Source organism: Chrysemys picta, chromosome 11, assembly GCF_011386835.1.
Source record: "Chrysemys picta bellii isolate R12L10 chromosome 11, ASM1138683v2, whole genome shotgun sequence".
In the NCBI taxonomy this organism is placed as follows: domain Eukaryota; kingdom Metazoa; phylum Chordata; order Testudines; family Emydidae; genus Chrysemys; species Chrysemys picta.
In genome coordinates this window covers 37621568-37637321 of record NC_088801.1, presented here as the reverse complement: position 1 = coordinate 37637321, position 15754 = coordinate 37621568, and the positions used below count along the sequence as shown (strand labels likewise).

The window sequence follows — 15754 nt, the reverse complement described above, 5'->3', positions numbered from 1 at the left end:
GTCTTAATGCGATGATCATTTAGAGTGAGATAGTAATATACCATAGGGCTGGGGGCCAGATTCAGATCATAATGGCACTGGTGTAAATACTTCCACTGAACTGTGTCAAGACTCAAGAGACTTTGGATTAACAATGCTGTTGCTGAGATCAGAAACTGGCCAACAGATTTCTTTCACTGTAATACCTAATGTTTTAGAAAGTTCCTCAACAAGGGGCTTGAACTGTGCATATGTGTGAGAGGGAGGAAGTTCTGGTATAGTGCCATGTCTTGTTTGCCCCTTTCCGTGCTCCCCCATTTTCACTACCCCAACTGCAATTGAACTAAAGCTTCTCCTTTTCTGCAACCTTCCTCGTTGCAATTCCCCATTTTTCTGCCAGAAAATGAAAGTCAGGATGAAAACATAAAACCAAAATACCCATAAAGTTCTGAGTGGCTATTCTTGCTCTCCATTTTCTCTGTGGTGGCTGCTCTATTTCCCTCCTATCCATTTGTCATTTTGCTCTTCTGTCCATTGAATGTTTCCCCCCCTTTTCTTCCATATACTCACTGTCTCTCCCACTTGCTGGATCCCTCGCCCCATCTCTTTCTGGCCCCCCTTTCTCTCTGTTTTCTCCACAAACCAGGTCTCCCTGATATCTGGGCCACCCTCTCCAAGCTTGTCCCATGGTGTTTCCATCTCTCCACTATCTGATGGATATTCTTTTAGTCTCTGGTGGGTCACTGTACTCCTAGCTGTCCAGTTTATCAGGAGTGTCTGAATGGAGAAACCTAAGCTGCTTTTAGGGCTCTGTGGCAGCTCTACAGCTGATTACTGTCATGGAATAAAAGAGGATGTGGAAGGGGTAGACTGAAATGAGTCGCTGCAACTGCCCTGCCACTAGGGTGACCAGATGTCCTGATTTTCTAGGGACAGTACTGATATTCGGTGCTTTGTTGCACCTATTACCCCCAACCCCCATCCTGATTTTTCACACTTGCTATCTGGTCACTCTACCTGCCGTTGCTCATGCATCTGGTCTTCAGTGGCTTTGCTAAGGACTGCCACAAGGGAACAAAGAGGGAGTGCTGAGGTCTCTACTTAAGCAGGGCCGGCTCCAGGCACCAGGCACCCAAGCAGATGCTTGGGGCGGCACCTGGTAAGGGGCGGCGGGGGGAGCGCGTTGTGGCATTCTGCGGGGGGGGGCGCTCTGGCGGCGCGGCGCTGTGGGGGCAGGCTCCGGTTGCGCGGGGCTCGGCGAGGGGGCAACGCGGGCGCGGTGCTGGAAGGGGGTTCCGGTGGGGGCGGGCTCCGGCGGCGCGGCGCAGTGCGGGGCTCGGCGCTCGGGGGTTCCGGCGCGCGGCGCTCGGTGGGGGTGCGACGTGGGCGCGGCGCTGGAGGGGGGTTCCGGCGGCGCTTGGCAGGGGGCGGGGGCGGGCTCCGGCGTTGCGGCGCGCGGCGGCGGGGGGGGGGGGGGGGCGTCGCGGGGCTCGGCACTCGGGGGTGGGTTCCGGCGCGCGGCGCTCGGCGGAGGGGCGGCGTGGGGGGCAGCGCTCTGGGGGGGGTTCCGGTGGCGCTCGGCTGGGGGCGGCGCGGCGCTTGGCGGAGGGCTGGGGGGTGGCGCTTTTTTTTCTGCTTGGGGCAGCAAAAAAGCTAGAGCCAGCCCTGTACTTAAGCTACTCCTATGGCTACCCTAATGGCAACAGGAGCAGATACACAAGCAGGTGGGAAACGCTGAAGTAGCTGCTTGCTGCTTTTTCCCACTCCTTATTGTCAGCCCAGCTGAAGAGTGATTCAGCACTGGAAACTGGGTGGCACCTGGAGTTTACAGCCACTGCTCCTCTCTACTTCCAGCTGGCATCCTCTGTTACTCCTTCCCTTGCTGCTTAACTCTGCTTAACCCTTCCCAGAGCTGCTTAGAGCCATGCAGGAGCAAGGAAGGAGGAGAATGTGAAACCACTCATTGTCAGCTGCTCTCCCCAGTGACTCTCACATTCAGCAAAGCAGTTGGCAATGGGATATGGCCATGCTGCCCAGAGTGCAGGTGTACATTGTGGCCACATGCTAGTGGGGGTTTGTGCATGAACAGGACAACACAGAAGTTTCTGAGGACATAAAAATAAAAATCTGTGGTCTATAAATTCTGCTTAGAGTACACTGGGGAGACATAAAGTCTGGCTAGTATTGTTGACAATGAGGAGTGCTTGCTGATAATGCGTGATTGGTTAAACACAGTATTGTAAGCACTAAAACTGGAGCAGGATAATATTTTGCCACTAATACTTCTTATGACTTTTTAGGCTGTGGCAAAACTGACAGGCCTAGAGTTAAAGGCATATGCAAAAGCTGGTGCTGTGGCTGATGAAGTGCTGTCATCAATCAGAACAGTGGCTGCTTTTGGTGGGGAGAGGAAAGAAATTGAAAGGTTTGTTTGGTCACATTTCTATGAGTTTTCTTATTTCTTTAGATTGAAACAATAGGTTGATTTTTTTAAAAAAAAGGTTATCATAAACTCCCAGGCCCTGGCAATTAGTCTGACAACTACAAAATAATGACCACCCAACAGCATTCAAAAAACATACACGTAGCTAACCCATAAACTCAGCCTGCCAGCAACATCATGCAATCATAAACTTTAACACCTTATAACTCAGCCAGCCAGTGAATTACAGCAGCAGAATAACTCCTTTCCATCTGCCCATCACCTCCAGGAACATACTTTCAGCCTTCCCCCAAACCCTGGCAAATATGTGGCTTTTTCGGTGTTCCTGGAAAGTCATCAAGGGCAGGCTATTTCAAGCCAAGCAGGGGGGCAAGTTCCAGCCACAGGGTCCTTGCAGAAAATGCCCTTCCAGCAGTCCCCTCTCTTTTATTTCTTTGAATTAGCATTCCAAATGGCTAGATATTGATGCATACTGTACTGTTTAATCCACATTGCTCTAAATAGCAAAAGCCAATTTGCCAATACAACAGCCATTATCCCTGTTGTCATTCCCACTTAAAGACAGCTGTTTATAAAATAAGAATATATCTGTCTTTAAAATGAGCTTTTCAAAAGAGATTTTAGAAATACGGTTACAATATCTCCATAAGATGGAGTAGAGTAGGTGTCTTTCAATGAGAAATGACTTGAAGGAAATGCAGCCTGTTTGAAAGACTGGAAACTCAGTATTTGAATATGTGAAAAAGGCAGCAGATTGATTGAAGTACTGTAAGGTACATTATATAATTGTTTAGAAATTAACAAGTGATCCACAGCAGATATGAGCCATTATTTAAAAAAATCAAGGATGCTCAGCTCAATGTGCTCCAAAATAAAGGTTTTTGCTGAAGACCCAATAGAAATGATTCCATGATTTTTTTAAAAAATTCTATGTGGGTTGCAAATGATGTAAGGAATGTATCTGAAAACACATACATACATTTCTTACATTGCTTGCAAGCCAAATTTAGCATTATGGCGCCTGAGAAAGGGAAAGGGGAATTGATTACAAGCTCTTGTGAAACTGACTAGCCTATTTTTGTTGACTAAATTGGGAAAACTACAAATAGTAAATGAACAGTATAAATACTTAAAAGTAAATTAGATTTTTAAAAAAATCCTTCATGTTAATAATGTGAAGTGTTATTAGTCACCAAAATTTGCTTTCTGAAAATATCTGTATAAATATACCTTAGCTTATGGAATGTAATGAACAGTCAAAACAAAATTTTATTTAGAAGTTGCCAAAATATTTATGAACAGTTTTTTCCCCTTATTCACCCAGGTCTAGTAAAGACATTTTTTTTAAATGTACGATTTTTAACCTCACCATTCTCTTTAACAATAACAACAACAAACCACCCTAAACATTAATAGAACCTTGGTGTCAACTGCTTGTCTTAGATGCATTTCAAGCATCATCAGACTGCCAAGATGGCAGATTCCTGTTTAACTTGATTATTTATATTTTTTTTCAATGATTTACTCTTTGTAATTAGATATAGTGAGTTGATGGTATTATACTGCAATTCTCTTTTAAACTAATTTAAAATACAGCATGGTTGCAGATCTGTCACAAATTATCCAAAACTTCTCCTACGTCAGAACAACACAAATTCTTTTGGGCAGGTAGTTGCAGTAATTCTGATATTTTCCTATACTTATAATAGGACAGTCTACAATTTTAATGTCTGAGGTTGCTACTACAGCCATTGGAATCATTAGCATCTTTGCAGTTAATTTCAGTGAGAGCAGCACGGGGCCCTTACTGGAGAGTTGTAAATGCTATATTTTTAATGGTATCCACTGTATTACTGAAGGAACATCACTCCATGAAACAGCCTCATTGTACTGGTCTTTATTCATCCTAATTTTCTGTTAAATGCACTTCGTCCACTTTCATTTTTATTTTTTCCTTAGATATGATAAAAACCTAGTGTTTGCCCAGCGCTGGGGAATTAGAAAAGGAATGATCATGGGATTCTTCACTGGTTACATCTGGTTCATAATCTTCCTGTGTTATGCATTAGCCTTTTGGTATGGCTCAAAACTTGTCCTTGAAGAAGATGAGTATTCACCTGGGACTCTCTTGCAGGTACTGATTATAATACTTGCTCCTTTCATATCTGATAGTTTTTCAGAACTGTCCCTGAACATGTACATTAGTTATCACCTAGCTTTCAGAGTGGTGACTGCTGTCTGACCATGCTTTTCTTTTCTGCTCTTTGCTCTCGTATTTAGTTGCCAAATATAAAATGGCAAATCACCCTATTTTTTCCCTGAACCTTCTTCTCCACTACTCCAGGATTCAGCTGCTATTTCTGTTTGTAAAGTTCAAACTCTGGTTCTTCCAGTGGTGTGCTGGAAGCACATTGTACCAACTTTTATGCAGCTCTGGAAGCTGTTAGGTGAAGTAGAATGGCTGTTCTAGAGACAAGTAGTTTAAATGTTATGGAACCTGAATCCTTAGATATTTTAATTATTCTCTACTGCTGGCAGATGGCCCTCAGATGGAACAACCTGAAATTGCACTTGCCACTAACAAGTCAGTGCAGTGATAAAGCCCACCAGAGATTTCCTTGACTTGCACCCAATAACTGTAGTTCCACATTCCCAACTGGTAAATGGCAGCCAGCAGGGAACTGACAAACTGCGGCCAACATTGGAAGGGAATATCTCCAGTGCCGCCTTCTTTTCTGAGTTGTCAATCATCTTTCTTTTGCTTCAAATTTCTCACTTAGCACTCTAAACATATACACCCAGTCTCCAAATATTCCTTTCCGGGTCCCTGAGAGGTTGTGCTGAACACCCACCCAATTAATTCAGCAAGGGTTAACCAAGCAATTCTTTCCCTTGTTATAATCAAAACCATTGGGCCTGGTTCCCTCTTGCTTACTCTGATTTTACAGGAGTGTAGCTTGGATGAGTTCAGTGGATGAGTTCAGTCTTGATTTATAATAGTGTGAATGAGAGGAGAATCTGCCCCTGTGTATTTTTTATTTTCCCCTGGCAATCGAGTTTACCTGCCACACCCTGCCAGCCTCTCCTTTACACATGCCTGTCTGCTGTTCTCAGAAGGCTAGCTGAGTCCTTGACTGCTTCTTGCAGAATTCCACAGACATCACCAAACTAATGTAAATGGTTACACATAATCCTTTTCACATTTTTTAATTGTTTCCAAGCAGATCAGTCATAACAGAGCAAAAAGATGGGCCAAAATCAAAGGGCATATTCATTATCTGCTACATCAAGCTACCACATAACCAAGAAGGGACAGCATACATCAAAATAAGTTCTAAACAAAAGTTTAATTCTAATGAGGGCAATTTGTACTGTAGCAATAGGAAGAACACGTACTAGGTTAATATTACATAGAATATATTACTGCCCAGTTCCTTGAAATAAAAGCAGCAACGTAATGAAGAAGCCTTCCCCCTTCCTTGATCCTTAAGAAAGGGATAGATAATATGACCGAAAATATCATATTGCCTTTATATAAATCCATGGTACACCCACATCTTAAATACTGCATGCAGATGTGATCACCCCATCTCAAAAAAGATATATTGGAATTTGAAAAGGTTCAGAAAAGGGCAACAAAAATTATTACGGGTATGGAACAGCTTCTGTATGAGGAGAGATTAATGAGAGGGGGCCTTTTCATCCTGGAAAAGAGACGACTAAGGGGGAATATGATAGAGGTCTATAAAATCATGACTGGTGTGGAGAAAGTAAATAAGGAAGTGTTATTTACTCCTTCTCATAATACAAGAACTAGGGGTCACCAAATGAAATTAATAGGTAGCAGGTTTAAAACAAACAAAAAAGTATTTCTTCACACAACTCACAGTCAACCTGTGGAACTCTTTGCCAGAGGATGTTGTGAAGGCCAAGACTATAACAGGGTTCAAAAAAGAACTAGATAGATTCATGGAGGATAGGTCCATCAATGGATATTAGCCAGGATGTTCAGGGATGGTGTCCCTAGCTTCTATTTGCCAGAAGCTGGGAATGGGCGACAGGGGATGGATCACTTGATGATTACCTGTTCTGTTCATTCCCTCTGGGGCACCTGGCATTGGCCACTGTCAGAAGACAGAATACTGGGCTAGATGGGCCTCTGGTCTGACCCATTATGGCTGTTCTTATGATCTCTGTCCTCCAGAGTCCTATTCTTTGAGTTCCCCACCCCTGATTACAATGACCAACACTTTCAGACTTGGGTGCCTACAGTTAGGCACATAAACGTAGATTTATGCACCTTAATAAAAGTGGTTTGATTTTCAGAGGGACTGAGCACTCACAGCTCCCAATGAAGACAAGTTCTGGCAAATGCTTTCAGCATTCTAGCCTCCTCCCCAGCTTCCCTGCCAGGTCCTGTTGGGCTCTTGGAGTGCAGTGTTTTCAGCCCACTGGTGTTCGCCCCTGCTGGCTGAGGTCTCTAGTGATGCTGCACAAGAAACACGGCCTTTCTTCGGATCCCATGTCAGATCTCCTCTCATGCTACCGTGACTTAGCGCAAAAGGACATGATCCTTGGATTTTCAGAAAGGGGTGATCAGCAAGTGATTCCTTCTTGGGGTTCTTGGCTAGGATTGGGGAAGAACACTCTCATTGGGTAGGGCTGGGGTGAGCTGCTGCAACAGCATGCATTGCAAAACCAGAGGAGGAATGTGGGTATGCTGGAGGAGTGGAGCTGCGGCTTCCACAAATACAGTAGCTATGAAGTGATACAGCATTCTACCAAACGGGCCTGCCGTTGTCCCATCCCACACTTGCTCAGTTCAAGCACTGGCAGGTGGAGTATGGGTTCTAATGGCATAGGCACTATTGCTGTGGGCCCTTCTATGTAGGGGGGGAATCCTCTCAGAGGCAGGAACCTGCCTTTGTAGCAAGGTTTGCAGGTGTGATAGATATACAGCCATCGGTCCCACATTAACAGCAACAGTACTTCAACCAAACAGTATTTTAAAGCTGCTGATTGAGCATAATACCAAGTAACGCGATGCATTTGAAACTCCAAATACAGAGGGCACATCACCATGCTGTCCTATATGTTTTCAAGCATTGGAGCATCAATCCTGCTTGCTGGCCCCAAACATGTCCAGAAGGCTCAGTCCTTATCTAGTTACCACCTGGGTGGTACCAGGTTGCTTTCTAAGCTCTAAGAAAAAAATTAATGTAAAGCAGTTAATGTCTTCCCATGTTTTTTCAGGTTTTCTTTGGAGTCTTAATAGGTGCTTTAAGTCTTGGTCAGGCTTCTCCTTGTTTGGAGGCTTTCGCCACTGGCCGCGGGGCTGCAACAAACATCTTTGAGACGATAGATAAGGTAAGTACGGAATTCCTAAGCTCTGTCAGTTTGCTGTGAAAAATAGTTAAATAAACCCCGTGCAGGGTAGGCTTTTATTGGCAGTGTAAATGAGAAAAATGAGGGTAATTAAGAAACAGCTGACTGCACAAGAAAAAGACCTAGCTGCAATTTATAAAGAGGGCATTGAATCGACATCTTTAAATGTTTTGTTTATGAATATTCCAGTTTTTACCAAACACTGATATTTCATGCTCAGGTCTCATAAGTGCAGCTAATGATCAGCTATGAATTAAGGCTAAAGGCTCAGAAGAAGGTCTTAATATTCATACTGTAGCCAAGCTCCAGGAAACACCAAATCTCCAGCTGATGTAAATGGATATAGCACCATTGATGTCAATGGACTATGCAGCCTTGCACCAGCTGAGGCTCTGTCTCCCAAAGCCCATCTGTGTGTTTTAGATGAGAACAGAAGTTTGTGTTTTTAATTGTTGTTATGCTATCTTTATATGTTATTTAACATGATTCTAATAGAAAGCGAACTTACTCATAATTATACCATTGTGTGCTGTGACTTTTCCTTGAATTTTTTTACCATGACAAAGCCACAATATTTCTTATGCTTTGCCATGACACACACCCAGACTTTCTAATGGATTATCCCCAGTGATGTAACGTAACAGACTGAGAGAGATGGCTGTGTGCCCCCTGCAGAAGTCATTTCTCTTCCCAACTTTCCTCACCAGTGACAACCACATTGTCACTTTAGCTTAGAGTCTTATGCTCCTGTAGCAGAGTCTGTATGGCTTTGGAGTACAGCCCAGAGCTGTTCAAACTGAAATGTCATTGTTTTGTATGTTGGACGGAATACTGCATCTACTGCAGCAAAGTCTCGGTTGTTTAACACCAAATAAATAACATGACAAATTCTACTCTAGAAACCTACTATTGACTGCATGTCAGAAGAGGGCTACAAGCTGGATAAAATAAGAGGTGACATTGAATTCCATAATGTAACATTCCATTACCCATCCAGGCCAGAAGTAAAGGTGATTATTCATCATTCCTCTTTTGGCTAATTTACTGTAACTAAATAGAATATGCTGTTATGCCAGTAATCTGTAAACTCCTATGTTAGAGCTTACTTTCCAAAAGCACAAGCCCTTTGTTTAAAAGTAGGCAATTAATTATTTTGGTGTCAACAGTGTTAGAAGTTGTGTAGTTTTCATTTCCAGCACATCTATGAGAATTCTTTTCTGTAGACTATAAGCTCACAAAAATTCAGTTGGGTTTATCTGCATACTGCTTCCCTCCCTTAGACCATCACTGACAGGTGTTTGTTCATCCTGTTCTTAAAAACCACCAATGATGGGGATTCCACAACCTCCCTTGGACGCTTATTCCAGAGCTAAACTATCCTTATAGTTAGAAAGTTTTTCCTTACAGCTATCCTAAATCTCCCTTGCTGCAGATTAAGCCCATTACTTCTTGTCCTACCATCAGTGGACATTGAGAACAATTGATCAGTGTCCTCTTCATAACAGCCCTTAACATATGTGCAGACATAAGAACATAAGAATGGCCATACTGGGTCAGACCAAAGGTCCATCTAGCGCAGCGTCCTGTCTTCCAACAGTGGACAATTGCCAAGTGCCCCCAAGGGAATAAACAGAACAGGTACTCATCAAGTGATCCAACCCCTGTCGCCCATTCCCAGCTTCAGGCAAACAAAGGCTGGGGACACCATCCCTGCCTATCCTGGCTAATAGCCATTGATGCACCTATTGTCCATGAATTTATCTAGTTCTTTTTTGAACCCTGTTATAGTCTTGGCCTTCACAACATCCTCTGGCAAAGGCTTGCTATCAGGTCCCCCCTCAGTCTTCTTTTCTCAAGACTAAACATGCCCAGTGTTTTTAACCTTTCCTCAGAGGTCAGGTTTTCTAAAACTTTTATAATTTTCATTGCTTTCCTCTGGACTCTGTCCAATTTGGCCACATCTGGTGAGGCATCACCAGAACTGAATAGAGCGAGATGGTTGCCTCCCGTGTCATACAGACAACATTCCTGTTAATACATCCCATAATGATATTAGCCCTTTTTGCAACTGCATCACATTGCTGATTTGCATTCAATTTGTGATTTACAAATATAACCCCCAGAGCCTTTCTGCAGTACCATTGTTAAAACAGTTATTCTCCATCTTGTGGTTGTGCATTTAATTTTTGTTTCCTAAATGTAGACTTTGTACTTGTCTATATTGAATTTGATCTTGCTGATTTTAGACCAATTCTCCTATTTGTCAAGGTTGTTTTGAATTCTATCCTGTCATTCAAAGTGCTTGCAACCCCTCCCAGCTTGGTGTGATCCGTAAATTTTATAAGCATAGTCTCCACTCCATTATCCAAGTCATTCGTGAAAATATTGAATAGTACTGGACCCAGGACTGACCCCTCCAGGACCCTGCTAGATACCTCCCCCACATTGACAGTGAACAATTGATAACTACTCTTCAAGTATGGTCTTCCAACCAGTTTTGCGCCCATCTTATGGTATGGAAATCTAAACCACATTTCTGTAGTTTACTTATGAGAATGTCATGTGTGTCAAAAGCTTTACTAAAAGTCAAGATATATCATGTCCACCACTTCCTCCCATTCACTAGGCCATTAACCCTGTCAATGAAGGAAATTAGGTAGGTTTAGTATGATTTGTTCTTGACAAATACATGCTGGCTATTCCTTATAACCCTATTATCCTCAAGGTGCTTACAAATGGATTGTTTAATCATTTGTTCCACTATCTTTCCAAATATTGAAGTTAGACTGGCTGGTCAATAATTCCACAGGTCCTCTTTATCCCCTTTTGAAAGGTTGCTCTATGTGTGCCTTTCTCCAGAACTCACCCATTGTCCATGAGTGCTCAAAGATAATTGCTAATTGTTCCGGGATTACTTCAGTTAGTTCTTTAAGTACGGAAGTTGAATTTCATCATACCCTGCTGATTGGATTATATCTAATTTATCTAAATAGTCTTTAACCTGTTCTTTCCCTATTCTGTCTTGCATCCTTCCCCCTTGCTGTTAATATTAATTACTCAGCGCAATTAATATTAACTATTATCTGTCCATCATTAAGCTTTTTAGTGAAAACTGAAGTAAAATAGGCAGTAAACACTCCAGCCTTCTTGACACCGTCAGTTATTAGATCTCCTTCCTTGCTAAATAGAGGACCTACACTTTCCTTCTTCTTGCTGTCTTGCTCCTAATATACTTAAAGAATCTCTTCTTATTACCTTGTATGTCCCCTGCTACGTGTAACTCACTTTGTGCCTTAGCCTTTCTGATTTTGCCCCTAGAAGCTTGTGCTGTTCTTTTGTACTTCTCCTTAGCAATTTGTCCACGTTTCCACTTTTTATTGAATTCCTTTTATTTTTCAGAGCTCCATAATCAATTATACAGTTCTATAAATTTATGCAAAAATAGGATAGGTAGTAAAACAAAATGAGTGAAGAGATTTTATAATTTAATTCTTCCATTGTCCTGGGGAAGTGCAGTGCATTATATTGTAAAGTGCTAGGAAGAGGGAAACAAACACTGGCTGTATGTCCTCTTGCTTCACTGCTGCTGTGACAAGGTCTGCTTGAAAAGAGTATTATTGGGCAAACAAATAAATGCAGCCACTTCTAGACACAGCAGCATATTAAGTATCATATTATTCTATACAATGTCTTTGGTGCAAACATAACATGTAGATTTTAGCAGGTACTCATAATACATATGCAGTATTTGTCAAAAGGTATTAGAGCTAAATTATCCCCTAGGATGTATCCAACTCGTCTTCATTTCAGTGGGAATCAGACATAACCAACAAAAATCAGAATTTCCCTGTATATCCTTCATGGAAAATAATGCTCTTAACGAACTCTAATATCAAGCTTTTCAGTTTATTTAAAAATCCTTTGGTTCTCTTTTCCCCTCTTCATTTAAGATGAAAGCAAAACATGATGATTTCCAGTCCATCTGCTTGGCTTCAGGAATTTTGTAGTTACAATGGATGGTCTCTCTTGTGCTTTCAGATTTTGGATAATCTTAGCATGGTTATTAAATCAGGGGAGACAACTGCTTTTGTTGGACCCAGTGGAGCTGGAAAAAGCACCACAGTGCAGCTCATTCAGCGGTTCTATGACCCTACCGAAGGCATGGTAAGTGTCTCACTCCAGCAAGGTTTCTCTAACCTTATTCACTTTGAAGGGTATCATCGTTTTTACTCAAAGTTGGGAAGCAGGATTCTGGATTTTTTTAAAAAATCCATTCCAAGAAACAGTGACTGAGGAAATGAGCAGGATGCTTTGTTTAGTTCTGTTCTGGAGTCTCCTGAATGATACAATCAGCAATATTTATGGGAAAGAAAAGAAGTTTTTAGTGAGGACAAAAGTGGTTTCCCTACAAAATAAGAATTAAATGCTAAGCTTCAATGAGAACTGCACTTATGTATATAAAGGTCGTTTTTAGGATAGGGAATCCAGAAGTGACAAACAGTTTTAAATCCTGAGAAATGTAGTCTTGAGCACTTAATCATTATCCTATAATTAAGGCTAAGATTTAGTCACAGATATTTTTAGTAAAAGTCACGGACAGGTCTCAAGAAAAATTCATGGAAGCTGATTATCTGTCCGTGACTTTTACTAAAAATACCCATGACAAAATGGGGAGCTCAGCAGTGGGGTCCCCACGCTGCCCTTAGTGGCTGGGCAACTGTGGGGGGCCACTGGGAGCTCTGGAGATCCCCACCGCCTGTGGGGGCTCGGTGCTCTGAGGTTCCCCCATGCCCATGGCGGCCAGGAGCTCCAGGGTCCCCCCGACGCCCTGCAGCTCCCAGCCACTGCGGGCTGAAGTCACGGAGGTCACTGGAAGTCACGGAATCCGTGACTTCCATGACCTCTATGAAAAAAAACATAGCTTTACCTATAATACTGCTACAGTATATGATGAATGGATTGGCTATGTCTTATTACCAACAGCAGAAATATTTAATATATAAACATTCTTATTTCATTAACATTTGGCTTAATTGTATAAATCACATAAATGGTGCTCTGTAACTGAACGTAAAAGAGTCAAAGGATGAGTGAAGTATAAACAAATTCTCACTAAGTCATATTATGGTGATCTTTCCATAATTTCCTCATGTCCTAGTTATGCTAATAGAGAATGAATTTATGATTGTTCAGTTATTTTTGTGAACGTTTTTATCAAAAATGTCTGGTTTTGAACATTTTCCTTTTCACATTTTTTTTAGTTTTCATTGTTCCTTTTCCCCTCCCTTTATTTCCCTTTCCCCCTTATTTTCCCTTCTTCTGTTTTGCCAGTGAAGAAAGGAGGGGGAGAAGGAAAATGAGGGGGGAATATAGAACTGAAATACAAACAATAAACCCCTAAATTTTCATTTTCCAGTTTTGTAAAAAAACAACCTGAACATTTTTTAAAAATCCTTTTTATTTTGCAAAGATTTCTATTTTCTAAAGTCCATTTCTCATCCCAAAACCAAATCAGTTGAAATCTTTCCACCAGCTCTATTACAAACACGGATTAGTTCTCATAACCAACCCCTGAGATGTAGGTATAAGAAACTGAGGCAAATGAACTAAAATGTCAGTTTTGGAAAAAAAATTCATTCTGAATTAGGATGAAAAGTCAAATGTGAAATTTTTAATGGGAAGCGATTTATCTTTAGATTTTCGTAGATTAATGGATTATAAAGCCAGAGGGGACCACTGTGATCATAAAGTCTGGTCATAGGATTTCCCTGCATTAATTTCCATTTGAGCATATTTTTGGAAAAACATCCAATCTTGATTAAAGATTTATATGATACAGTATAGCAAACATAATTGTTTACTTCACTGGGGGGTGGGAAGCAGTCATCTTCTTGCTGGGTTGAGCCCAGTATTCTCATTATTTCTTTTTATAGTTTTATTTTTGAATCTATAGTCTGTAGTCCAAATCTATAGTCTGTTGTCCAAGGCTGGTTTTGAGCTCTCTTGTACCTGAATGACTCTGGAGTAACTCTGTTTGAGGCTGTAGAGTTACAGCACTGTGAGATCAGCTGCTTTTCTACTTTTAACTGGTGTTCTTCTGTAGGTTACCCTTGATGGCCATGACATTCGCTCCCTTAACATTCAGTGGCTGCGCTCACTGATTGGTATTGTTGAGCAAGAACCAGTCCTGTTTGCTACCACAATTGCAGAGAACATTCGCTATGGCCGTGATGATGCTAGTATGGAAGACATCATCAAAGCAGCCAAGGAAGCCAACGCCTACAACTTTATCATGGATCTGCCACTGGTAAATTTTGCCTGTTAAAGTATTTCATCAGAACTTGATGAATAGTGAACAAATTCCTCTTCCTTTCCCTCTGCAACCAGGACCAGGACTGGAGAATGGCAAACAAACTACTATCTTTCAAAAAGGGAAAAAAGAGGACCCAAGGATTATAGACCAGTCAGCTTAACTTTGATACCTGGAAAGATATTGGAACAAATGATTAAACAATCAATTTGTAACCACCTATAGGATAATAGGGTGATAGCGAACAATGGATTTGTGAAGAACAAATCATGCCAAACCAACCTAATTGCCTTCTTTGACAGTGCTATTGGCATAGTGGATGGGGGGCAAGCAGTGAACGTGATATATTTTGATTTTTAGTAAGGCTTTTGACGCAGTCCCACATGACATTCTTATAAGCAAACTAGGGAAATGTGGTCTGGATAAAATTACTATAATGTGGGTGCAAAACTGGTTGAAAGATCATACTAAAAAAGTAGTTATGAATGGTTCATTGTCAAACTGGGGAAAGGTATTTAATTGGGTCCTGCAGGGCTCAGTCCTGCATCTGGTGCTATTCAATATTTTCATGAATGACTTGGATAATGGAGTGGAGAGTATGCTTATACAATTTGTGGATGACACCAAGCCGGGAGGGGTTGCAAGCACTTTGGTGGACAGGATTAGAATTCAAAACAACCTTAACAAATAGGAGAATTGGTCTGAAATCAACTAGATGAAATTCAATATAGACAAGTGCGAAGGAGCAATAGTCTCAAGTTGCAGTGGGGGAGGTCTAGGTTGGATATTAGGGAACACTATTTCACTAGGAGGGTGGTGAAGCACTGGAATGGGTTACCTAGGGAGGTGGTGGAATCTCCATCCTTAGAGGTTTTTAAGGCCCGGCTTGACAAAGCCCTGGCTGGGATGATTTAGTTGGTGTTGGTCCTACTTTGAGCAGGGGGTTGGACTGGATGACCTCCTGAGCTCTCTTCAAAACCTAATCTTCTATGATTCTAACTACATTTAAGAATTAAAAATCAAATTCACAATCACAAAATGGAGAATAACTGGTTAGACAATAGTACTGCTGAAAGGATTTGGGGGTTATAGTGGATCACAAATTGAATATGAATCAACAATATGATGCAGTTGCAAAAAAAGGCTAATATCATTGTGGGATGTATTAACAGGAGTGTTGTATGTATGGCATGGCAGGCAACTGTGTTGCTCAATTCGGTTCTGGCAAGGCCTCAGAAGCAGTACTGTGTCCAGTTATGGGCACCATGTTTTATTAAAGATGTGACCAAATTGGACAGCGTCCAGAGGAAAGCAATGAAAATTATAAAAGTTTTAGAAAACCTGACCTCTGAGGAGAGGTTGAAAACACTGGGCATGTTTAGTCTTGAGAAAAAGAAAACTGAGGAGGCAGGGCTGGTGGAAGGATGTTTCGCGCCCTAGGTGAAACTTCCACCTTGCACCCCCCCCCCCGTCCCCGAGCCCCCGCCCTGAGGCGCCCCCCCGTGGCAGCTCCGCCCCCCGCCCTGAGGCTCACCCCTGCCCCACCTCCTCCCCGAGCACGCCGTGGCTGCTTCACTTCTCCCGCCTCCCAGGCTTGCGGCGCCAATCAGCTTAGGCGCTGCAAGCCTGGGAGGTGG

At 42.1% G+C, this 15754-nt stretch overlaps 1 protein-coding gene across 6 annotated transcripts in view; it reads left to right on the top strand.

The window, feature by feature from the left end:
- Nucleotides 1-15754, top strand: part of ABCB11 (ATP binding cassette subfamily B member 11) — a 74642-nt gene that overhangs the window by 20188 nt on the left and 38700 nt on the right. For all 6 annotated transcript variants that reach the window (XM_065561801.1, XM_065561802.1, XM_065561804.1 and 3 more), the window contains 6 exons: nucleotides 2280-2404; nucleotides 4382-4556; nucleotides 7676-7789; nucleotides 8707-8817; nucleotides 11846-11971; nucleotides 13911-14114. In XM_065561801.1, coding sequence (XP_065417873.1) covers nucleotides 2280-2404; nucleotides 4382-4556; nucleotides 7676-7789; nucleotides 8707-8817; nucleotides 11846-11971; nucleotides 13911-14114 — 855 coding nt within the window. The remainder of the gene's footprint in view (nucleotides 1-2279; nucleotides 2405-4381; nucleotides 4557-7675; nucleotides 7790-8706; nucleotides 8818-11845; nucleotides 11972-13910; nucleotides 14115-15754) is intronic.